Here is a 24970-nt window from a genome sequence, read left to right on the forward strand (position 1 = left end):
CCATTCGATTGTTCGAGTCAGCTCTGCCATTCATTATGATCATGGCTGATCACCCAACTCAATAGCCTCTTCCTGACTTCCCCCCCATATTAATTGATCCCTTTAGCCCTAAGTGCTATGTTCAACTCCTTGAAACTGTACAATGTTTTGAGCTTGACTGCTTTCTGTGGTAATGTATTCCACTGGCTCACCATTCTGAGAGAAAAAAATTCTCCTTTCACATTTTACTCTGTATCCTTCGACTGTGACTCTTGGTTCTGGACAACCTCCCCATCAGGAGAATCCTTCTTGCATATATCCTGTCCAGTCCTGTTAGAATTCTATAGGATTCTATGAGATTCCCCCTCATTCATCTGAACTCTAGCAAACTTACTCCTAACTGATTCAATCTCTCCCGATACATCAGCCCTGCCTTTACAGTAATCAATCTGGAAAATCTTGACTCCACTCCCTTCATAGCAAGAACATCCTTCCTCAGATAACGAGACCAAAACGGCGCACAATATTCCAGTTGTAATCTCAACAGTGTCCTGTATAATTACAGCAAGACATCCCTGCTCTCATATGAAATCCTCTTGCTATGAACACCAACATTCATCTGCCATCTTTACCACCTGCATGCTTACCTTTAGTGACTGATGTACAAGGACACCCAGAATTCATTGCACATTTCCTCTCTCAATTTATAGTGATTTCAGATAATAATCTGCTCTCCCCCCTTTTTAACCGAAGTGGATATTTGAAAAGCCAATCAAAAGACAGTCTCTGGGCAGAATTGCCTTGAACATAAGTGATGCAGATTTTTCTGATTTCCCCCCTCACTGCTGCATTAAGGCAACTTTACATGTATAATTCATAATATACTCCAGTAATTTGCTTTAGAACAAGTAACTTCTTACACAGTTTCCACAGTTTAATGCAATATGTATTCCCATTTTTAGTCCACAGTTCAAAAAAAGTTATCTTTGCATTCACATTGCCTCAAATACTTCTTGGAAGTTCAATTATGTGATATCTACTAGTTCCATTCTCAAAAACAAACTCTAATAAATTTTCCAATGACTTTCCTTGCATACAACCATGTTGATTGTACTAGATCAGATTATAATTTTCTTAGCACATTGTTAAGACTCCCTTAATTATGGATTCTAGCATTTTCCCAATTGCCAATGTCAAGTTAACCAACTTTTTTCTCCCTCCTTTATTAAATAGCAGTGTTACATTGGTTAACTTCCGATCTGCTGGGATTGTAGTAGAATTTAGGGAATGCTGGAAATTCATAACTGATACATCCATTCTAACTGCAGTTAACTCTTAAAGGACCTCAGGATAAAGGCCATCAGGTGCTTGGCATTTGTCTGATTTTAGTTCCTTCAGTTTTTCCAGTACTCATGAATATTCCAGGCAATAGTGTTTCCGAGCTCTGATTCTCTTCTGAGTGTTGCCAGACTTTCCTTTGTAAGTTGAGCGTGATTACATTATCTTAAGATCCATCAAATGATTGCAAATGGTGATCTGTCGGGTTGAAGCAGAGAAGAAAATAAGTTTTCTTGAATTGGTTTGTTACATGGTATTTGAAGTGAAGTTACAATCTTACACTTACTCAATTACATTCTTTAGAAAAGTATTAAATATGAATTATTACATACTGATAATTATATAAATGACACTTCTTATTATGACATTTTCTGAAGGAAATTTTGGACCTATAATGAACATGACGATGATAAATAACATAAATGTTTAAAAATATTACTGCCTTTAAGAATTGCAGCACAATTAGGAATATATTTGAACTCCAAGGAACATTATATATCAGTGACAAATAAAATTTGTAGTCTGTAATGTAGTAAAAGTGACTGAAAACCTTTGCAATTCTCTTTCCGTTCAAATGAGTTTGCAGGAAGAAACATTTTATGTATTTTAATTCAACATTTTAGGCCGGTACAGAATCCAATGTGATCAATTTGAAGACCTCTGGCTAATAACAAAAGAACTTATTCAGCGTTTAGAAGAATATTTTGTGAGGGAAGAAGCCAAAGACTTCAGGTGCATGTTCCCCGGACCTCTTCCTTTGCAGGAATACTTTCAACTAATCGATCGTCATTTTGAGGTCTGTTTGTCTTAGCTTAACATTAATTATATTGCTATCATAGTGAGATAATGTCATAGATTAATTTTATTTTCTATTCTGTGCAAATGTACTCAGCTCAAAGAGCAGTTTTTAATTTTATGTTTGAAAAAACAGACCAGAGTGAGGTCCTCTCTGTTATTTTTGTAGTTGCGGATAAATGCTGAAAAATATAAGGAGCTTCTTTCAGAAAGGGCTGTGCAGTACAGGGCTATTCAACGCCGACTTTTAACACATTTCAAAGACAAAACTCCTACACCTCTACGCAATCTGGATACTTTACTGGATGGAACATACCGACAGGTTAGTATGTTTAAAAAATTATTTAATAGTTACTCCAAAGTGTTCCATAGTTATTGCTTTTCACACACTAATCATTCTAATGTTCTGGTGTTAAGTCACTATAATCATTGTATATATGTGATCAGGAGAGTACTGGTATAGTACATATATTACTGGATAAGTCTTCCATATGCCCACGATAATGCTATGGTTACATGGATTCAAATCCCACAGTGATTAAATTAGATTAGATTACATTACAGTGTGGAAACAGGCCCTTCGGCCCAACAAGTCCACACCGACCCGCCGAAGCGCAACCCACCCATACCCCTACATTTACCCCTTACCTAACACTACGGGCAATTTAGCATGGCCAATTCACCTGACCTGCACATCTTTGGACTGTGGGAGGAAACCGGAGCACCCGGAGGAAACCCACGCAGACACGGGGAGAACGTGCAAACTCCACACAGTCAGTCGCCTGAGGCGGGAATTGAACCCGGGTTCCAGGCGCTGTGAGGCAGCAGTGCTAACCACTGTGCCACCGTGCCACCCACAAGTGGCAGCTGGTGGTATTTAATACCAATTAATAAAGCTGGAATATCCAGGTAGTCTTGGTGATGCTGACATTGATTATTATAAACACCCATCTAATTCACTAATTTGAAGGAAATCTACCATCCTTACCTGATTGAGCCTACATGTGATTCCAGATCCACAGCAATTGGTTGACTCTTAATTGATCTCTGAAGTGGCCTAAAAAGCTATTTAATTCAAGAGCTGTTAGAGTTGGCAACATGCTTGCCAGCAACGCCTTTTATCCCATGAAAGAATAAAGAAAAAGAGTAATTGTGGGGGATGGTGGGCAGGGGATGATAACTTCACATTGGGCTTCCCCAGGATCAAGTTTGCTTTTCTTTATATGTGTTAATGAATTAGACTTTAGTGTATAGGGCACAGCTCCAAAATTTGTGAACCATGTATTGTGAAGCATTGTGAACTAGGTTTAAACCATAAAAAGGTACAGACTGGCTTGTAGAATAAGCAAGCTGGTAGCAGATGAAATTCAATGGAGAAGATTATGAACTGATTCTTTTTGGAAGAAAGAGAGAGGAATTGAAAAAAATAAAGGATACAATTCTAAAGTTGGTGGAGTGGCAAGAGAACTCAGGGTTTAGATAAACAAGTCATTGAAGGTGGCAGGGTAGATTAAGAGTATTATTAATAAAGTGCCTGATTTTTCCAAATAGAAATTGTGGGCGGCACGGTGGCACAGTGGTTAGCACTGCTGCCTCACAGCGCCGGAGACCCGGGTTCAATTCCCGCCTCAGGCGACTGTCTGTGTGGAGTTTGCACGTTCTCCCCGTGTCTGCGTGGGTTTCCTCCGGGTGCTCCGGTTTCCTCCCACAGTCCAAAGATGTGCAGGTCAGGTGAATTGGTCATGCTAAATTGCCTGTAGTGTTAGGTAAGGGGTAAATGTAGGGGTATGGGTGGGTTGCGCTTCGGTGGGTCGGTGTGGACTTGTTGGGCCGAAGGGCCTGTTTCCACACTGTAATGTAATCTAATCTAACACAAAAACCATGGAATTTTGATGAAGCTGCATTAAACACTGGTTTGGTCTCATCTGGACTATTGTAGCAAACTTTAGGCACCATGTTTTAGTAAGAATGCAAAGGAATTAAAAAGGAGACAGAAATAATTTACAAGAATGTTTGCAAGAATGAGAAATTTTGCTTGTGTGTGTAGATTGTGAAGTCTGGGCTGTGCTATTGGAGAAGAGATTGAGAAGAGATTTGTCCAGCTTTGATTTTTTAAAATTCTCTCATGCGACATAGATGTCACTGACTAGTCAGGATTTATTGTCAGTCCATGCCTGTCTTTGAACTGAGTGGTTTGCTAGGCCATTTCAGAGGGCAGTTGAGAGTCAACCAAATTGCTGTGGTTCTGGAGTCACATAAGGATGAGGATGGACTAGGTGAGGATGGTAAATTTCCTTCTCTGGAGGATATTAGCATAATTTCTTGGTCATCAGTAGATTCTTAATTCCAGACCTTTTAAAATTGAATTCTACTGAGGCAGGATTTGAACTCACGTCTCCAGAACATTAATTGAGTTTCTAGATTAATAGTGTAGCAATAGAAAGGAAGGAACTGTTCCTACTGGTGAACAGATCAAGAACCAGAGGACACTAATTTAAAGTGATTAGTAAAGGAAGCGATGGCAACATGAAGAATTTCTATGTGCAGAGAATGGTTAGGATCTGGAATGCATTGCCGAAGAATATAGTGGAGGCAGATTCAATTGTGGCTTTTAAAATGGAAGTGGATAATTATCTGAATGCAGAAAATTGCAGGGTAGTTGGGAAAGAAAATGGAGGGATACAAGGTGAGCTGCCTTTGCGGAGACCTAACACTGAAGTGATGGGCCAAATGACTGTCTCTTGTGCTAGAACCATTCTATGATTCTGTTTCATATGATAACTGATGTGAATGCATTGCTATCTTCCTGTGTTTGGTAAAAGATGCTATGTTTGTTAAAAGATGTAGTTCATCTTTCATTTCAACATTAAAGATTATAAAATATTGGAGCAGAATTAGGCTATTCGGACTATCCAATCTGCTCCACCGTTCAATCATGGCTGATATATTTCTCAGTTCCATTCCTCTGCCTTTTCTCTGTGAGCATTGATTGCTTTACCAATCAAAGACCGATCTATCTCTGTCTTACATACACTCTATGACTTGGCCTCCACAATGCATGGTGGCATTGAGGTTCCACCCTCTGGCAGAAGAAATTTCTCTTCGCCTCAGTTTTAAAGGGCCATCTCTTCACTCTGAGGCTGTACCCTCGGAACTTAGACGCTCCTAATAGTGGACAAATCTTCTCTACATCCACTGTATACAGGCCATTCAATATTCTGTATGTTTCAATGAAACCCCCCCACCCCCCACCCCCCAACTCTTATCCTCCTAAGCTACAGTGAGTACAGACCCACTCATCATATGACAAACTCTCCATCCTCAGGATAATTGTTGTAAACCTCCTCTGGACCCCCCTCTAAGGCCCGCACATCTTTCCTTAGATGCGGGGACTAAACCCACTGACAGTATTCCAAATGTCGTCTGACCAGAGCCATATACAGTCTCAGCAGTACATTTCTGCTCTTGTATTCTTGTCCTCTTAAAATATTGCATGGCACTGTAATCTTTTGCTATAAATTCTGTATCTTATGGTCCTGCTCCACAGCTACCTGATGAAGGAGCAGGACTCAGAAAGCTAGTGCTTCCAAATAAACCTGTTGGACGATAACCAGGTGTTGTGTGATTTTTAACTTTATTGGTCAGAGAATTGAGTATAGGAGTTGGGAGGTCATGTTGAGGGCTGTATAGGACATTGGTTAGGCCATTTTTGGAATATTGTGTGCCATTCTAGTCTTCCTCCTATAGGAAGAATATTGTGAAACTTGAAAGGGTTTAGAAAAGATCAACAAGGATATTGCCAGGGTTAAGCTATAGGGAGAGGCTGAATAGACTGAGGCTGTTTTCCCTGGAGCATCGGAGGCTGAGGGGTGACAACATAGAGGTTTATAAAATCATCAGGGGCCTGATTAGGGTAAATAGACAAATCTTTTCCCTGGGGTGTGGGGTGTGGGGTTGGGGGTGGGGGTGGGGGGGGGGTGCGAAGGCATGGGAGGTGGTCCAGAACTAGAGGGAAACAGTTTTGGGTAAGAGGGGAAAGATTTAAAAAGGATCTAAGAGGCAACGTTTTCACACAGAGGGTGATGCATGTATGGAATGGAATGAGCTGCCAGAGGAAGTGGAAGAGGCTGGTGCAATTACAATATTTAAAAGGCACTTGGCTAGGTATATGAATAGGAAGACTTTAGAGGGATATGGGCCAAGTGCTGGCAAATGGGACTAGATTAATTTAGGATATCTGGTTAGCATGGACGAGTTGGACCCGAAGGTTCTGTTTCTATGCTGTACATCTTCGACTCTATAACCTCCCATTGACAAAGCTGTGCTGACTCAAGGCATATCTTACATGAACTTTCAAGTACTCTGCAATCTCATCATTAATAATGAATTCTAAAATCTTACCAATGATCAAGGTCATAGTTTCCTGTATTCTGCATCTTCCCTTCTTAACAGGGATGTTACATTAATTCATTTTCCAGGCCTCGAGATATCCCCTGACTCCAATGATTGCTGAAAGATCACCACCAATGCATCTCCTCAGATTTTTCCTGAACTCTTAGGTTTAGTCCATCTGCTCCAGGTGTTCAGAGTGTGCAGACCTTTCAGATTCCCCAGCAACCATCTCCTGAGTGATTGTTACTAGCCTCACCTCTGCCCCTGACTCTCTTGTAGTGCTAGTATGCTGCTGGTGTCTTCCAGTGTGAAAACTAATGTAAAGTACCTATTCGCCTCTCCGTCATTTCTTTGTTCCCCATTACTACTTCACTAGCCTCATTTTACAGCAGTTCAATGTCCACTCTTGCCTCTCATTTACCTTTTACATATTTAACATAACACTTGCAATCTTTAGAGTTGCTAAGAGGTTTGTAGCTTAGGTTGTGGCTGAGGCTGTAGGCTTAATTGCCGACTGGTGTGTTTTTCTGCACACATTGTGTCATCTCGCTCGGTGACATTGTCAGCATGTCTTTGATAAAGTCTTGGTGGTCTGGACTTATGCCTCACTACTCACTTTACATTCAATGGACAAGTTTACAGTCTAATCAATGATATACCAATGGCACAGGCAAAACAGAGTTACCCGAGAGAATTTCTTGAAGCCTGGCATTCCAACCGGAACTCAGTCAATAAAAACATTGAACTAGACCCCAAATACAAAGTACTCATACAGAACCAGAAGTACCAAAAAACAGAGACGCATAAATACTAGGTGGGATAGACCATCAACACTTTATCATAGACACACTGACAAAGTCACCTAGTGAGGCGACAAAACATCTGCTGAAAAGCACACAACTTACCGAACGAACCTACAACCTCACTTGCAATCTTTTTTACATTACTAGCTAATTACTCTGATATTTCACCCCCCCCCCCATAGCTTTTTTATCCATTGCTGGTTTTTACATACTTCTCAATCCTCTGGCTTCCTACTAATCTTCACCATATTGTAGGATTTTCCTTTTGATTTTATGCTGTCTCTGACTACCCTTGTCACCTGTGGTTGCCTCATCCAGCTCTTAGTGTGTTTCTTCTTCCTTGGGATGGTTTCTGCTGTCCCTCCTGGATTAACCTCAGAAACTCCTGTGATTGCCGTTTGATCATCTTTCCTGCTAGGCTTCTGTTCCCATCAATGCTGGTCAGCTCCTCTCTCATGTCTTTGTAGTTATCTTTATTGAATTGTAATACTGTTACACCTGATTCCAGCTTCTCCTTCCCAAATTGCAGAGTGAATTCTATCATTTATGGTCATTGTCCCCTGGGGATTCCTTCACCTTAAGCTCCCTATTCATGTATGCTTCATTACAGATCACTAAATCCAGAATTGTCTGTTCCCTAATGGGCTCTACAACAAGCTGCTCCACAAAATCATCTACAGACATTCCACAAATTCCTTTTCTTGCGATCCGCTACCAAACTTATTTTCCCAGTCCATCTTGATATTGGAGACCCCTCTGATTATAGTAATATTACCTTTCTTACATGCCTTTTCTACATCCTGACTTATTTTCTTCCCCACATCCTGCTAGGAGGCCTGTGCATAATTCCAGTCAGGTGTTTTTTTACCTTTGCAGATCCTCAGCTCTACCTACACAGATTCTCCGCTTTCTAATGCTGTATCACTTCTTGCTATCAATTTAATTAAATGTTTTATTACCAAGGCAACCTCTGCCCTCTGCCCATCTGCCTGTCCTTTGATAGGATGTGCCTCCTCTGATAATTAATTCCCAGCCCTGATCCCCTAACAGTCACGTCTCCGTGATTCCCAAACATTGTATCTGCCAATATCAATCTGCATTACAAGCTCATTTACCTTGTTCCGTATACTGCACCTTCAGTCCTGTATTGCCTGTCCCTCTTCTCACGTTTGTCCCCTTATCTGCTGTGCCTAAAGTTAGATTCCTGACCCTTTCAGTACGGTCTGTCCTATTATTTATTCTGTAAACTTAGTAACCGCTCCTGAGACCTCCCCACTTCCATAATTTTCCATACAACAGATATCCGCACATTTAGTTTAAAATCCTATTCACAGCTCCAGTATTTGATTCACTCGTACTTTGGACCCCAGGATGATGCAGATTCAGCCCTTCCCAGCAAAATCTCTGCTTCCCAATACTGGTGCTTTTGATTACCGAACTAGCTGACTTGAAGTGAGTTGACATCTGGAAATAACTGTACTTGACCTTCACCAATAGGGTAGTTGCAATGCTTGCTACCCTAATATTTACAAACAGTGAAGAAGGTTATCTCATTTTACAATGGAATCTTGATCAGATGGGCCGATGGGCTGAGAAATGGCAGATGGAGTGAATTTAGATAAACGTGAGGTGCTGCATCTTGGGAAAGCAAACCTTAGCAGGACTTTAGACACTTAATGGTAAGGTCCTCGGGACTGTTGCTGAACAAAGAGACCTTGGAGTGTAGGTTCATAGCTCTTTGAAAGTGGAGTTGCAGGTAGATAGGATAGTGAAGAAGGCATTTGGTATGCTTTCATTTATTGGTCAGAGTATTGAGTACAGGAGTTGTGAGGTCATGTTGTGGCTGTACAGGACATTGGTTAGGCCACTATTGGACTATTGCATGCAGTTTTGGTCTCCTTCCTATCGGAAAGATATTGTGAAGTTTGAAAGGGTTCAGAAAAGATTTACAAGGATGTTGCCAGGATTGGAGGATTTGAGCTATAGGGAGAGGCTGAACAGGCTGGGGCTGTTTTCCCTAGAGTGTCGGAGGCTGAGAGGTGACCTTTTAGAGGTTTACAAAATCATGAGGGGCATGGATAGGTTAAATAGACAAAGTCTTTTCCCTGGGGTGGGAGAGTCCAGAACTAGAGGGCATAGGTTTCGGGTGAGAGGGGAAAAATATAAAAGAGACCTCGGGGCAACTTTTTCATGCAGAGGGTGGTACGTGTATGGAATGAGCTGCCTGAGGAATTGGTGGAAACTAGTACAATTGCAACATTTAAAAGGTATCTGGATGGGTATATGAATAGGAAGGGTTTGGAGGGATATGGGTCGGGTGCTGGCAGGTGGGACTAGATTGTGTTGGGAAATCTGGTCGGCATGGACAGGTTGGACCGAAGGGTCTGTTTCTGTGCCGTACATCTCTATGATTCTATAATACTCAAGTATAGTTTGATTTCTTCGATGTAGGTTACACTTTTTCAGTGTAAAACTCTCAATGGTTCTAAAAGATTTTCAAACGAATAATATTATATCCGAAGTCTACTTATGGTGTATGAAACAATGTAGATTTATAAATAGACGGAACACAAATGTGTCTTGACTCACTGCAATATGAGATTGTGATGTAACTGCTGATAGTTTTATTCATTCCTCTACAGTCAGTGTTGCAGTTATGGCCGTGTACTGAAGGCAACAGGGTTGGGAAGGGCAGCATCATCTGGAACAGATTTTAAAGTAGAATGAAAAAGTCATCTGGTTTATCTTGAATTGAACTTTAGATAATAGAAATCTATGTCTATTTATATTTTAAAAAAGGGAATGGAGCTTTGAATGGTAATCTAGTTTATAATTTAAATTTGCCAGGTAAGAAGTAATTACCACATCACTTTTAGAAGCAGCTATGTTTCCGGTGAGTGTTTAAGAGAGTCACTAATAGAGCCATACCCTTGTGTAGTGGTTAGATGGTTCCTGGATACTGTTCTGCTTAATATGTTTAGTTGGTTATCTGCTATATGCAGAAAAATGTAAGGAAACCTAAGGATATGGAAACAGCAAATTTTTCCCATTGTATCTCTTCGCTATCCAACTGCCGTTTGCCCACTGTATTCCTGATGCCAAACTTGCTTGATGGATTAGTTCAAATATCTTTCATCCTTTGAAACATCAAGTCCTGAGACGGATGAAAATAGTCGAGCCTTACTAGTAATAGGGCTGGAGGCTGGTAATGTTCCAAAATGGTAGAAGCCTGTCTTTCTGGTGGATTAGTGTGGACAAGGAAATTAATCTCAGGATTAAGCAACATGTTCAAATGCTACAAAACTAATTCACTTCCAGGCCATGTGCTAAAAAGGGAATAGAATTCTTCACTCTTTTGTGGTGAGAAAATGGTCAAAGTAGCTTCATTGTATTTCTTGACTGTATACGGGAAAGTTTTGACCCAGGTTTAATCCATTTGAATTGCTTACTGTTCAACACCATTTCAAAATTTCCTTTTCTCTCTAATATTGTTTGCTGTATCTTGCCCTGCCTCTTGTGATACCTTTAACTCTGTGTCTGGCTCTTGTTTGCTCACAAAGATATTTGTTGTCTGCACCTCCTTCAGTCATTGGTCAGTGCCTGACACTGGAGTCTGCTCTTGTTGGGCACTGTTGGGATCTCCTCTTTGACATTAAGCCCCTACTACCAGCAGCATTTATTTTAGTATCTACCAAGTAACCAGCGTAAGAAAGGGCACTCTTTTAGGAAATACATCCTTTGCTGAAGGTGTATTGGGTTGCTGCAGTTGAAATAACTGATATACCATGTTAAGGCCTCTGGTTAACTGCAATAGGAGATGAAACATCTTTGGTAATAAACTGAGGCTTGCCAATACAACTACTGATTGTTTTTCTGAAGTTTAAATATATTGCTGCTCAAGTAGCATTTTTTTTACCATTTTCATGCTCTTCCTGATGGTTAGAAACTGATGCATATTCCTTGCCCAAATTCTGAACACAAAGGGCCAAAGCTATGCTCTCCAAGTGAGTACTAAGGGCAGCTTGCACACACTTATAGCAACACAACTCACTGTTTCTACCAACGTCATTACAGGTCACCTAATTATTAGTTCTGCTTTTGGAACTGGCAGTGCTAAGTTCTACCACTGGTTGTATATCACTGATCAGACAACATAAGGCCTAGCTTTTTAGAAACAAAAATTGTATCCACGTGAAGAGTTCTGCTGTGTGGTATTAAAATGCTACTTCAATTTTCATGTTAGTTAAGTATCCCACAGTAGTGAGTGTTAAGAGTTTGTGCACAGTATGACCTAAGTTTCTGGAAATTCTTGCTTACAAATTGTTACATCCTACCAATAATTGTATTTCAGTTGAGGAATACTAAAAGAGTGAAGAACGTGCAAATATAGGGTAATTTTTCATGGCTTTAGAATGTCCTTGTGTGCTTTACAGCCAATTAAATACTTTTGAAGTAATTTAATGAGGAAACACTGCAGCCAATTTGCACATAAACCTATGGTCCTAGATTATTTAACAGCAATGGATCAAGTAATCTAGGAACATAGGAATAAGACAGAGTCATTCAGCTCCTCAATCTTATTGTATTCTTCAATTAGATCATGATGATCTGTATCCTTCTCTCCATTCAGCTGTTTTTGTCTCGTAACCATTTTCTAACAAAAAAATTAATGTTATCCAGGTAATTAAGAGGGGAGTGTTCCAGTTCTGAAAACCTTTTAGAGAAAGAAACACTTCCTGAACACTTCCTTCCTGACAGGTTTACCTCTTTTTTAATGTTATATCAGTTGGTCTCAATTCTGTCTCAAGAGAAAGTGTTTTTCTGTGATCACTTTTAGCGTGATTCACAATTATAAATGAAGAAATTCTTTGTCCTGTCTCTCAAGTAACATAGCTTTTAATCTTGTTTATATGGTTCTTTGTTCTAGTCCCCACAATCATTACAGTGAAGAGCAGGGAATCTTGAGTAGTTAATCTATAAGTTAAATCAAATACAGCAGTGATGGCAGGGTGAATGATATATTGCTGCTGGTTACCAATGTGAGCCATAGCGAATGTATCTGTAGTAACTATTTGCAGCTGAAGTATGTTCAAAACTGGACTGAGAGGCCGGCCTCTGAGCTGCTGTCATTTTGTCACATCAGGGAAGACAAAAGTTACCTGACATCTTGCTCGAGAGGATGGTCTCACACCTCAGGCTAAGTAATTCAAAATTGGTCTGTGACCAGGGGACAGGAGGGTGAAACTGCAAGTGAAGCTGGTATGAGAAGCCAGTGGGTTAACATTTAGGAGCTTTGGCCTTTACAGTTGCCTAACTGTTAGAATAGTGTGAGAGCGGAATCAGAAAGTTTTAAAAGCCAACAAAAAATTATCAAAAATGAATAAAGAAGGAGAATATAAACTTTGAGGGTAAACATTCAAGAAATATCAAGATGGATAGCAAGAGCTTCTTTAAATATACAAAAATGAAGAGATAAACCAAAATAAACATAGGTCCCCTCTGAAGAATGAGAGTAGGAAATAATAATTAGGAACCGGCAAATAGCAAATGAATTGATAAATACTTTGCATCAGTTTTCTCAGTAGAAAATATTGGTAGTATTCCAAAATTATGAAATAGTCAAGAATCAAAAGAAGGAGAGGAAATATATACAATGACTATCATTAGGGGAAAGGTGCTAGGGAAAATAATTGGGCTAAAGGCTGAAACATCCCCTGGACGAGAAGGTATGTATGTTAGGATATTAAAGGAAGTAGTTACAGAGATTGTGGATGCACTGGATATAATATTCCAGGAATCTTTAGATTCTGAAAAAGTCCTAGTAGCTTGGAAAACTGTCAATGTAACACTTGTATTTAGAAATGGAAGGATACTTCAGGCTAGTTAGCTTAATAGGAAAATGTTGAAGTTCATGATAAAGATTGTCATAGCAGAGCATTTAGAAATATGATAAGCAGAGTCAGCATTGCTTCATGAATGGAAAATTATGCTTGACAAATTTACTAGACTTCTAGTTGAATTTATTTATATTATACATTTAGTTATTATATATTTGAATTTCAGATGGTTTTTGATAAAATACCACACATTAGGCTCCTGAATTAGACAAGAGCCCATGGTATTGGAGATATAGCATGAATATAGGATTGGTTAACTGATTGATATAAGGCAAAGTTGGGAATAATGGGGGCATTTTCAACATAGTATCTTGTAATTAGTTGAATGCCACAGATATTAGTGCTGGGGTCAAAATTCATTACTGTACATATTAATGACTTAGATTGGGAAAGTGAATGCAGTATAGCCAAGTTTATCGATGACACAAAAACAGGTGGGAAGGCAAATGGTGAGGATGACACAAAGAGTCTGCAGGGGGATGCAAACAGGTTAACTGAGTGGGCAACAACTTGTTAGATGGAATATAATGTGGAAAATATTAGGTTTACCACTTTGGCTAGGAAGATTAGGGGAACTGAATATTATTTAAATGGAGAAAAACTGCAGAAACCAAAGAACAGATGGATTTGGGCATCCTATCCTTGAATCACACAAGGCCAGCATCCAAGTTCAAGTGGTAATAAAGAATGGAATGTTGAGCTTCATTTCAAAGGAATTGGAGTATAAAAATAGGGAGGTTATGTTAAAATTACATGCGGCATGAGTCAGACCACAGCTGATATACCGTGAATAGTTTTGGGGCCCCTTATCTCTGGAAAGATATGCTGACATTGGAAGTCCAAAGAAGGTTCACCAGGCTGTTACCAGATAAGAAGAGACTGTCTTGCGAGGAGGGCTTGAGTAGGTTGGATCTTTACTCGGTAGAATTTTGGAAAAATAAGAGGCAACCTTATTGAAACCCACAAGGTTCTTAGTGAACGTGACAGGGTAGAAATGAAAACATTATTTCCCCTTATGGGAGAGTTTAGCGTCAGAGGGCATAATCTCAGAATAAATGGGTGCCCATTTAAAATAAGTGGAGAGGACGTTCTCGCAGAGGGTATTGAATCTGTCCTTTACTGCAGAGGGTTGTTGAGACCTACATTCAAGGCTGATGTAGATTGTTAATCAGTAAGGGAATAAAGGGTTACAGGGAAAAGGCAGGAAAGAGAATTTATCAGATCAACCATAATCTCATTGAATGGTGGAGCAGAATCAATAGGCTGAATGATCTACTTCTGCTTCTACATCTTAAGGTCATAATCACTGGAAGCATTAGTCTCATTGTGCTGACTGAGTCCCTTCCACAATTTTAAATAATCTCTTTATCTTGTCTGTTAACTCAGAACAGACCCAGCTTTTAAGTCCCCACATTGCATTTGTATTTCATCAAATTGGTCAGCATCTTACTGAATCTGAGCAATGCTCTTGATTTCCTAGAGATCATTTATTTGTCCCAGAACCTTAAACAGCATTCAGTGCTCCAACTGTGGCTGTTGAAATTGAGCCATGAGTTTTAGGCATTAGTTATCTGCTTTATGGAACACTGTGCCACACAGCTGAGTTTTGTGATTCAAGTTCTTTTTTTCCATTAATGTTTTTGGAGAAACAAACATTAAAGGAACATTGAGAAACATATTTCTTCGTAATGCATTTTAACTCATTTAGGATTTAGATCATTGTTGATCAGCTCCATTTTTTAAAGTCTGGATGACATGTGCATGACCATGCTGTCCATCGATAGCTATTCTGAACAGCACTGGTGAGTTTTCTTATTGACCTGCTGAGGTTGTCGGAGTAATGCTTCTCCCGTAGTAGTGTTTGATAGACAACTAAGTTTCAGAGAAACTGTAAAGTATAAAGTAATTTATGCAATGTTGTGTTCTGCTTCTGTTTAGGTTCCCTGGCAAGGCTTTTTCAAGTTGTAATTCCTTCCACTCATGTGTAATATTTACATTGCTTTTTGACAGATGTTGGGAACATATGGATAACTATAATGTTGATAATTATCCACTGGTACAATAAAACTATTTACTTGGATCATTAGAAGGAAATGATAGTCTTATCTCCTTGTCTTCGTGATGATAGGAAAATATCAGTTTGCTTTATATTCTCTGAAAGTTTGAAAGGTTCTCCTGGTAGCATTATCGGTCTTCCTGTTTAATCTTGTCTTGGGTAATTATTTCTTTTATGCTGGCCATTATGCATGAGGTTTTCAATGCATGTGATTGAACACTGGTAATTGTAACGGCAATATGTGACACCCCATTCTGTTATTTCTTTTTAAAAGGCCATTAACACTGATTTGTTATTTAATCATCTACCACAACAAAGGGGAAAATATCATGCTCTCAGGGGGCTAGCATGAAAGTACCAGGTAATTATACTCCTTACAATAGAAGGATTTGAATGCTTGCAAATTCCACTGTCTGGATAGTTTTGAAAGTACAGAGCCAACAAAATGTAATTCTAGCCTCCTTTCTGAAAGAGCCTATGGTTCCTTTTAAGATAATAAAAATGAAAATGTAGGAGTAAGGAATGATGCTTTTGAATCTTTTATTATTCTGTAGACATTTGTCATTTTGACATATGACCAACAGATGCTGAACATAATATCAATAATTCTATCCACAAAAAAATGTGAACTGAAAATCTTTTAAAAAAATTTCAACATGCCACAAGCAAGAATTGTTTCCTGCAATAGCAATGGTATCATCTATATTAATAGAAGGCATAGTGGGATCCTGATATGGGCAAAGGGTCATCCAGGTGTGCAGAAGACATAACTAGGCTAAGGACAAATTATAACTTGAGAGAGAGAGAAATAAATTCCTAACCTTCAAAGGCAACTTGATTGTTACTTTGTTATGTGGGATCTCCATCTTCATAAATAGAGGAATTGAGTATAAAAGCTGGGAAATGTTTCCGACCTTTATAAAGCTGTGGTTAGGCGATATATATTGTCTTGTCTGGTTACCATACTTTAGAAAGGATCTGAGGGCTCTTGAGAGGGTGCAGAGTGGATTTACCAGATCAGTTCAAAGGAAGAGGGCTTTTAGCTGCAAGGTTAGGTTAGATTGAGTTCTCTGACCCTTCTTTAGAACTAGAAGCAGCTGGGAAAAGATGATATTTAAGCTGATGACTGGGGCTGTGGAGTTGGGGAAAAAGAATCAAAATCATTGGTGAAAGATCTAGAGGGAAGCGAATTTAGTTTTACTTGTAGGGATCTGAAATGCTTGAACCAAAGGTTGGTGGGAGCTTAATTTATTAAATTAATTTCACTGAGTTGGATAGGTACTGAGGATGAAGAACTTAAACATGTTTAACGATGAAAAGTAGGATGTGTAAATAAACGTAACCGCTTTTTCTAAGAACCAGTTCAAACAAAAGGTATTGAGTAATCTCCTCCTGTAGCGTACATTTTATTCTGATGCTCCATCAATTTAAAGTCATTCCTGCTGATGGATATTGAAGTCGCTCACCTAGATTCTTTGTCCTCTCGATACTTGGTGCTTCTTCCAAATGGTGCTCAAATGTAGGAGGACTGATTTATTAGTTATTGTAGGAAGCAATCAGCTGGAGTTTCTTGATTGATCATGAAACTTCATTCGGTCTTGTATCAGTGTCGATTCAACAAGAGGTAACTTGGTGGTTTTTTTCATTCGGGTTCCAAAGTATTTAAGAAGGAACACTTTTTAATTTATTGATATTAACGTTTCTATAAAGGGTGGGAAAAAATATAAAGTTGGTTATCCTGATGGGTTGTGTTCAATCCATTTAAGTTTGTTATCCTGTGGAGATGAGCTCTAAATAACTATTGGCTACTACTTTATTCATACGTAAATTTCTCAATTGTCAATAACTTGAATGTGTGATGCTGAGAAAGCTGTAGATGTAGGGGAAGATCTTTATCTCATTGTATAAGTGTAAGGGATCACCTGAATGCAGCGCATTAAAGTAAGTGCGACCAGGAGAATTGCACACACTGTTGACCATTCCCATGGTCCATTGCAACTGTTTTTCCACCTAGCCATTTTACACATGCGTACAAAAATGTTATTGCAGCTGCAAGTGTTTGTTGTCAGGACAGAGTGCGAGGAGGACGCTTACTTGCAGTTGAAGTTATTGACCATGTTATCGCATGGCATCCAGCTCAAGCTGTACACAGTCGAGGGCACAGACACTCAGGCGTGTTCTCATCACATGCGTCAACGACGACTGCCTGGTGGCTCTGACCTCCATAATTATGAAGTGCTTCAAGAGCTTAGTCATGGCTCATGTCAGTTCTAGCTTTCCAGCCCACCTTGATCCCTCGCAATTTGCCTACCAGTGCAACAGGTCCATGGTGGACACCATTTCCCTACCCCTACAGAACATCTGAATAATAAAGATACTAATGTCAGGCTTCTACTTATCAACTCTGCCTTCAACACTATAGTCCTAACCAAACTAAACTCCAAACTCTGAGACCTAGATTTTGGCTCCACTCTCTGCAACTAGATCCTCAGCTTCCTAACCCACAGACCTCAATTAGTGAAGATAAACAACAGTACCACCTCAGATAATCCTCAATACCAGCACCCCACACCCATGCATTCACAGCACTCTACTGTACTCCCTGTACACTCATGACTGCATGGCCTAATTTCAACCGTGCCATCTATAGATTTGCTGATGACACTGCCATTGTAGGCTGGATATCAAACAATGATGAGTCAGAATGCAGGAAGGGGATAGAATACTTGCTGTTGTGGTGCAAAGATAATAATCTTTCCCTCAATATCAGCAAAGCTAAAGAATTGGTCATTGACTTCAGGAAGAAAGGAGGAGGACATGCCCTTATCTACCTCAATGGAGTTAGGTGGAGAAGGTCGAAAGCATCAAGATCCTAGGAGCAACAATAACCAACAATCTGTCCTGGTCCTTCCATGTCGATGTGATGGTCAAAAAGGCACAACAATGCCTCTTCTTCCTCAGGGGGCTAAGGAAGTTTGGCATGACTATAAGGACCCTCACCAACTTTTACAGATGCAACATAGAAAGCATTCTATCTGGGTGCACTATGAGAACTGATCAGCCCAGGATTGTAAGAAACTACGGAAAGTTGTGAACACAGAGCAGAGCGTCACGCAAGCCAATCTCCCATGGACGCCATCTACACTTCTCGTTGCTGCAGAACAACAGCCGACATCATCAAAGACCACTCCCATCCCAGTTATACTCTCCTCCAACCTCTTTCATCAGGCAGAAGATATAGAAGGTTCAAGAACAACTTCTTCCCTACTGTTATTAGATTGCTGAAAGGGCCTTTCTAATTTCAAATCTAATGTTGATCTTGCTTTTGTGCACCTCCTGTGCAGCTGTAATGTCCTTGTATGTTATGGTCTCCCTGTACTGCCCACAAAACAAAACCTTTCACTGTAGTTTGGTACACTTAAGTACATGTGACAACAACAATTCCACTGACCCAGCTGTTACCTTCAATGGTTAAACATTCAGGTACCATGTTTAAAATAACACCTGGACAGACAATACCTTCTTGCAAGCAAGCAGCATCATTTTGTCCATCTGAGAGAATTTGTATTTGAACTGCTGCTACCCCTCCCTTCTCTCAATTCACCACCTATGAACCTGGAGTTGGATGTCATCTACCTGCAACCTCCCTCAGTCATTATAGACCTTCCCTTCACCCTCAACCCTGTCTTTAAACCATCCATCATTACCCATAAATCTCAAGGCATTTGTTTCTGAGTTGCTGTTGACTTAATTGCAAAGGTACATTTTAATCTGTTGACCATGTCTTTTAAAGAGTATGCCTGACACGTTAATGCATTAAAAATGCATTTCCATTGCCTGCTGTCAGGACCCACCATCTGCTTTTAATACATGATTAACTTACTTCCCAACTTTCCTACTGCCATCAGGAGGTTTTGACTCCCTCACAATTAAGTGTCCCTACCTACCTTGTTTCCACTGCTGGAAGCTTCACTGGATTTTGCCTGTGTGCTACACCCAATCGATCCAGTACGCTAAGTACAATTGAGGGCAGATAGGCATATTGCTTTTGCAGGGAGTACATATGATCACTTAGGTTCGGAGATATAAACTTTAAATAGCAACAGTTGTGACACAAAATAATTTTGATCCAAGGTGACAGTGGAAGTTATAATCCATTCAAGGCTTCTTAATTCCTTTTCCATTTGAATGCCAATTCTGGATTTTATTGCTGCATACCATTCTGATTTAGTTGCAAGCAATGTTGAGTACTTCTGCAGCATATCCCTCATCGCATTTAACATTTTTTGCAGCTTTGAAGATTTGAAATGAAACCATCTGGCAACTTAGTTTGGTGATGCGTTGTGCTTATGTCTGTCTCATGGGAATCAGCAGAAGTCTGACTTCAGTAAAATAACAGATGAGATTTGGAAAGTTCAGCTGATATGTGGGTAGAAGCTGGAAAAAGTAATTTGTTTCTGTTTTATTTTATTGGTACAGCCATTTTCTGGTTGATATTATACAATTAAATGACTGCTTCTCACACTGGTGCTGAGCTATTGATCCAATGGTTGAGGTTTTTTCAGGCAAATCAATCTAAAATAGAATTTGTGGTGAACAATATGAAATTGATAGGATTACTGGACCTGAAGTGCTAACTCTGCTTTCTCTCCACATGTACTATCAGACCTTCTGAGTTTCTCTAGCCATTTCTGTTTTTGTTTCAGAAAATAGCATTAATAGGCAAAGAAAGGTGTAATTTAGAAACTGAAGATGGAAATGGACTGGCATGCCAGCTTTAGAAGCATTTTGCGGAATAAGAGTGAAGCAAATAGAAAAATTATTTTCACAAGAAATGTTGACAAATTTATATTCAAACTGATCACCTTGTATGAATTTTCTTTGGCAAAATGGACCTCAAAGTTACCACTTTAATGCTTAATTTTGATCAATTTGAAATATTTGTTTTTTAACTAGTCATCTTCACCAAATATCCATATTTTCTAGAATATTTTGTTGTCACATCTTGCAGATGGATTGCATGTAGTTTCAGTCTGTTCTTTGACAGTTAGTTTCTGCCAGAAACATAATGCTAAATGACATGTAGGTGTGGCTTAGAAGTGTCACTGTTTACAATTGAATCTATTTTTTCATCAATAGTCATATTGGAATTTAAAATTAAAACAAAAAGGTAGCAGTGTTAAGGTGCTCACCCTCATTATAAAGAGCACACTTTGCACTCCATGTGCAATACAAGGGTTGCGCTTCACTTCGAACATGCTTGTGAGAAGGGAGTTGACCCATTGTGATTAGTCTGCCCCTCAACTAGGTCCTTTATCTAGTCCTTCTCCATGACTGATTCTAAACCAGTTCATTTATTTCCATCCTTCCCTAAGACAACTCAGCTAGGCCTACTCCTTGCCCTTTTCCCTAAGCCCTGCATATTTGCTTGAAGTGCTCAACTGATTCCCTTTAGAAAGCCATGATTGAATCATGGGAATTATGGAGCAGTGATGGTCCAGTGGTATTATCGCTAAGCTATTAATCCAAACACTCAGCTAATGTTTTGGGGATCAAAATTCGAATCCTGTCACAGCAGGTGGTGAAATTTGAATTCAATAAAAATTAGCTGGAATTAAGAATCTATTGATGACCACAAAATTATTTTTGATTGTGGGAAAAATGCATCGAGGAAGGAAATCTTCCATCCTTGCCTTGTCTGGCCTACATGAGACGACAATGTGGTTGAATCACAACAGCCCTCTGAAATGGCCTAGCAAGTGTTTCAGTTGTATCAATCGCCAACAAAGAAATGAAACGGATGGATCATCTGGCATTGACCTAAGCACTGGAAAACACAACCACAGAAGCAACCCTATTGACCCTGCAGTCATCCTTACTAACATCTGGGGACTAATGCCAAAATTGAGAGAACTGTTTCACAGATGCCTCAAGCAACAGCCTGATGTAGTCGTACTCATTGAATCATATCTTAAAGACAATGTCCCAGACACCAGTATCACCATTCTTGGCTATGTCCTGTCCCATCAACAGGACAGACCCAGCAGAGATGGCAGTACAGTGGTATACAGTCTGGAGGGAATTGACATGGGAGTCATTAACATTGACTCTGAACCTCATGAAATTTCATGGCTTCAAGTTAAGCATGGGCAAGGAAACCTCCTCCTGATTACTGCATAGAGTCCTCCTTCGGCTGATGTATCAGTACTTGAACAGCACATAGAGAGTGACAAGGGCACAAAACGTACTCTGGGTGGGAGATTTCAATGTCCATCACCAAGAGTAGCTTGGCAGCAGCAGTACCAACCTGGTTAGGTCCAAAAGGACACTGATACTGACCCAGTCTAGCAATTGATGGTCAGCAAACCAACAAGAAGGAAAAACATGATTGACCTCATCCTTACCAATCTGCCAACTGCAGATGCATCTGTCCATGACAGTATTGGAAAGAGTGACCACTCCGCAGCCCACATGGAGATGAAGTCCCTCCTTCACATTGAAAATACCCTCCACCATGTTGTGTGGCACTATCACTGTGCTAAATGGAATAGACTTCAAACAGATCTAGCAACTCAAGACTGGACATCCATGAGGTGCAGTGGGTCATCAACAGTAGCAGAATTGTACTCTGACCTGGCACACACCTTGCTCAACCTTTAACATCAAGCCAAGGAATCAACCTTGGTTCAATGGAGAGTGCAGAGTCGAAAAGAATGGCGCTAGAAAATCACACCTGGGCAGGCAGCATCCGAGAAGCAAGAGAGTCGACATATTGGGCATAAGTCGACTCTCCTGATCCTCGGATGCTGCCTGACCTGCTGCACTTTTCCAGCACTACACTTTTCGACTCTGACTCTCCAGCATCTGCAGTTCTCACTTTCCCCTCAACGGAGAGTGCAGGAGGGCCTGAAAGGAACAACACCAGACATACCTAAAAATGAGGTGTCAACCCCACGAAGCCACTAAACAGGAATACTTGAATGCCAAATAGCATAAGCAGCAAGTGATAGAACTAAGCATCCCACTAGCAACAGATTTGCAGTCCTGCCACATGCAGTTGTGAATGATGGTGGACAAAACAAAAAATAACTCACTGGAGGAGGAGGCTCCATAGATATCACCATCCTCTGTGTTGGAAGAGCCTTACGCGTCAATGCAAAAGATGAGGCTGAAATATTTGCGGCAATCTTCAGCTAGAAGTGGCAAGTGGATGATCGATCATGGCCTTCTCCAGTGGTCCCCAGCATTACAGGTACCGGTCTTCCGCCAATTCGATTCACTCCACTTAATGCCAAAAAATAGCTGGAGGCACTGGACAGTATAAACTCTATGGGTCCTGACAACATTCAGGCAATAGTACTGAAGGTTTGTGCTTCAGAACTTGCTGTTGCCCTAGCCAAGCTCTTGCAGTACAGTTACAATACTAGCATCTACCTGACAATGTGGAATATTTCCCAGGTGTGTCCTGGAAACAAAAGCAAAGCAAATGAAATCTGGCCCAACTATTGCCCTATCAGTCTACTCCAATCATTAGTAAAGTGATGGGAGGTGTGATCAACAGTGGTATCGAGCAGCATATGCTCAGCAACGACCTGCTCACTGATGCCCAGTTTGGGTTCCATCAGGGCTATTCAGCGTCTGACCTCATTATTGCCTTGATCCAAACATTGACAAAAGAACTGAATTCCAGAAGAGAGGTAAGAGGACAGCCCTTCATATCAAGGCTGCATTCAACTCAGTGTGGCATCAAGTAGCCCCAGCAAAACTAGAATCAATGGATTTCAGGGGGCAAACTCTCCGCTGGTTGGAATCATCCCTGCTGCATAACCATTGGAAGATGATTGTCATTGTTGGAGATCAGTCATTTCAGCTCCAGGACATCTCTGCAGGATTTTCTTAGTGTCGTGTCCTTGACCCAACCATCTTCAGCTGCTTCATCAATGACCTTCGCCACATCAAAAGTTCAGAAGTTGGATGTTCACTGGTGATTGCACAATATTCAACAGTACTCACGACTCCTCAGATACCAATGTCATCCATGTTCAAATGCAATGAAGCTTGGGCTGACAAGTGGCAAATAACATTTGCACCACACAAATGCTAAGTAACACGCACCCTTTGACATTCAATAGGGTTACTATTTCTGAATTCCCCACTTTCAACATCCTTGGGTTACCACTGACCCGAAAGTCAACAAGAGCAGGTCGCAGGCTAGGAATACTGTGGTGACTAACTCACTTCCTGATTTCCCAAATCCTGTCCATCATCTAGAAGACACACGTCAGGTGTGTGATTCCCCACTTGCCTGGATGGGTGCAGCTCAAACAACATTAAAGAAGCTTGACACCATCAGGACAGAGTAACCTGTTTGATTGGCCTCTTCCTCGCTGCCCTATTAGATATTCTTCCTAAAATGTCAGCAGTTCAGGTCAAACTAATATTTATTAAGGTTCATGATAAATTGCTTTTTTATTCTATTTCTCTGTTTATTAAGACCATGATTCCATAAATCCTTTTTACCTTTTTTTCCAAATGGTCCTGCCATCTTCATACTCCTTTCCTGTCTCATTATCAGCATGGCTTTTACGTGCCTCAATCTCATGTGCTGGAACCTCTGCCGGCCCATCGGTTTCTTTAAAACCTTCCTTGAAATCTACTTTGTTGATTAACCTTCTGGTCATCCCATTTAATATGTTACCTTTTTTCTTGATAACAAATATTTTAAGCAGACCTTGTGATATTAAAGTCACTTTGTAAGTTGTTGCTTTGACTAGTTATGCTTCCAATAATTAGTATTAATATTTTGAGCTGTGATTTGCTTTTTCTTATGTTGTAATTTTGTATTGCTCATTTTTAAAATTCCTCTCACAGAGTGGAGTTAGGAAAGGTAAAAGAAATGGCAAATGGCTCAAAGGATTGCCATATGGCAGACTGAACAAAGTTATTAGAGATGCTATCAGTCTTGTGACTGGATTAATTGAATCCAAGAGTCTCTATAATGATAAAGTTTATCTATTTTTGTGGCAAACTGAGGAATGTGAAATTGTTGAGCTATTTCGATTTTAAATGGTTTGTTTGTGCTAATTTCTAATAGGGTTCACTTATCAAATGTAAACAATTGTGACATTTCTCTGCCAGATGCCCTGTCAGTTTCACTTGCTATGAAAATGGAAGAAATTGAAATTTCTAACTGATATTAATTTCATGCAAACTGGAATCAAACATTGTAGAAGAAAAATCTAGGAGCAGGCAATAACATATTCTTGGTTGGAAACGCAAGTTCTTGTTGCAAGGTCCAGAGTTGAAGCAAATCATGAATTATGAGGAGAGATTGAGTAGGTTGGGCCTGTGCTCATTGGAATTCAGGAGAATGAGAGGTAACCTTATTGAAAAGTACAGACTTTTTTAGGGGACTTGACAGGGTAGATGCAAAACAGTTGTTTCCCCTTGTGGGAGAACCGGAGGACATAATTGCAGAGTTAAAAATTGCCCATTTAAGACACAGGTGAGGGGGAATTTCTTTTCTGAAGGTAATGAATCTGTGGAATTCTTTACTGTAGATAGATGTAGAGGCTGGGCCACTGAGTATTTTCAAGGCCGTGATAGTTTTTCTTTAGTGAACAAGGAATCTCAGGTTATAGGGTAAAGGCAGGAAACTGGAGTTGAGGATTATCAAATTAACTAAGATCTCATTGAATGGTGGAGCATAC

At 40.0% G+C, this 24970-nt stretch overlaps 1 protein-coding gene across 10 annotated transcripts in view; it reads left to right on the forward strand.

The window, feature by feature from the left end:
• Positions 1-24970, forward strand: part of bbs9 (Bardet-Biedl syndrome 9) — a 533593-nt gene that overhangs the window by 144733 nt on the left and 363890 nt on the right. For all 10 annotated transcript variants that reach the window (XM_043688767.2, XM_043688773.2, XM_043688770.2 and 7 more), the window contains 2 exons: positions 1941-2113; positions 2282-2434. In XM_043688767.2, coding sequence (XP_043544702.2) covers positions 1941-2113; positions 2282-2434 — 326 coding nt within the window. The remainder of the gene's footprint in view (positions 1-1940; positions 2114-2281; positions 2435-24970) is intronic.

This window comes from Chiloscyllium plagiosum, unplaced genomic scaffold (genome assembly GCF_037043375.1).
Source record: "Chiloscyllium plagiosum isolate Xiang-an unplaced genomic scaffold, Cpla_swu_hap1 HiC_scaffold_4, whole genome shotgun sequence".
Lineage (NCBI taxonomy): Eukaryota > Metazoa > Chordata > Chondrichthyes > Orectolobiformes > Hemiscylliidae > Chiloscyllium > Chiloscyllium plagiosum.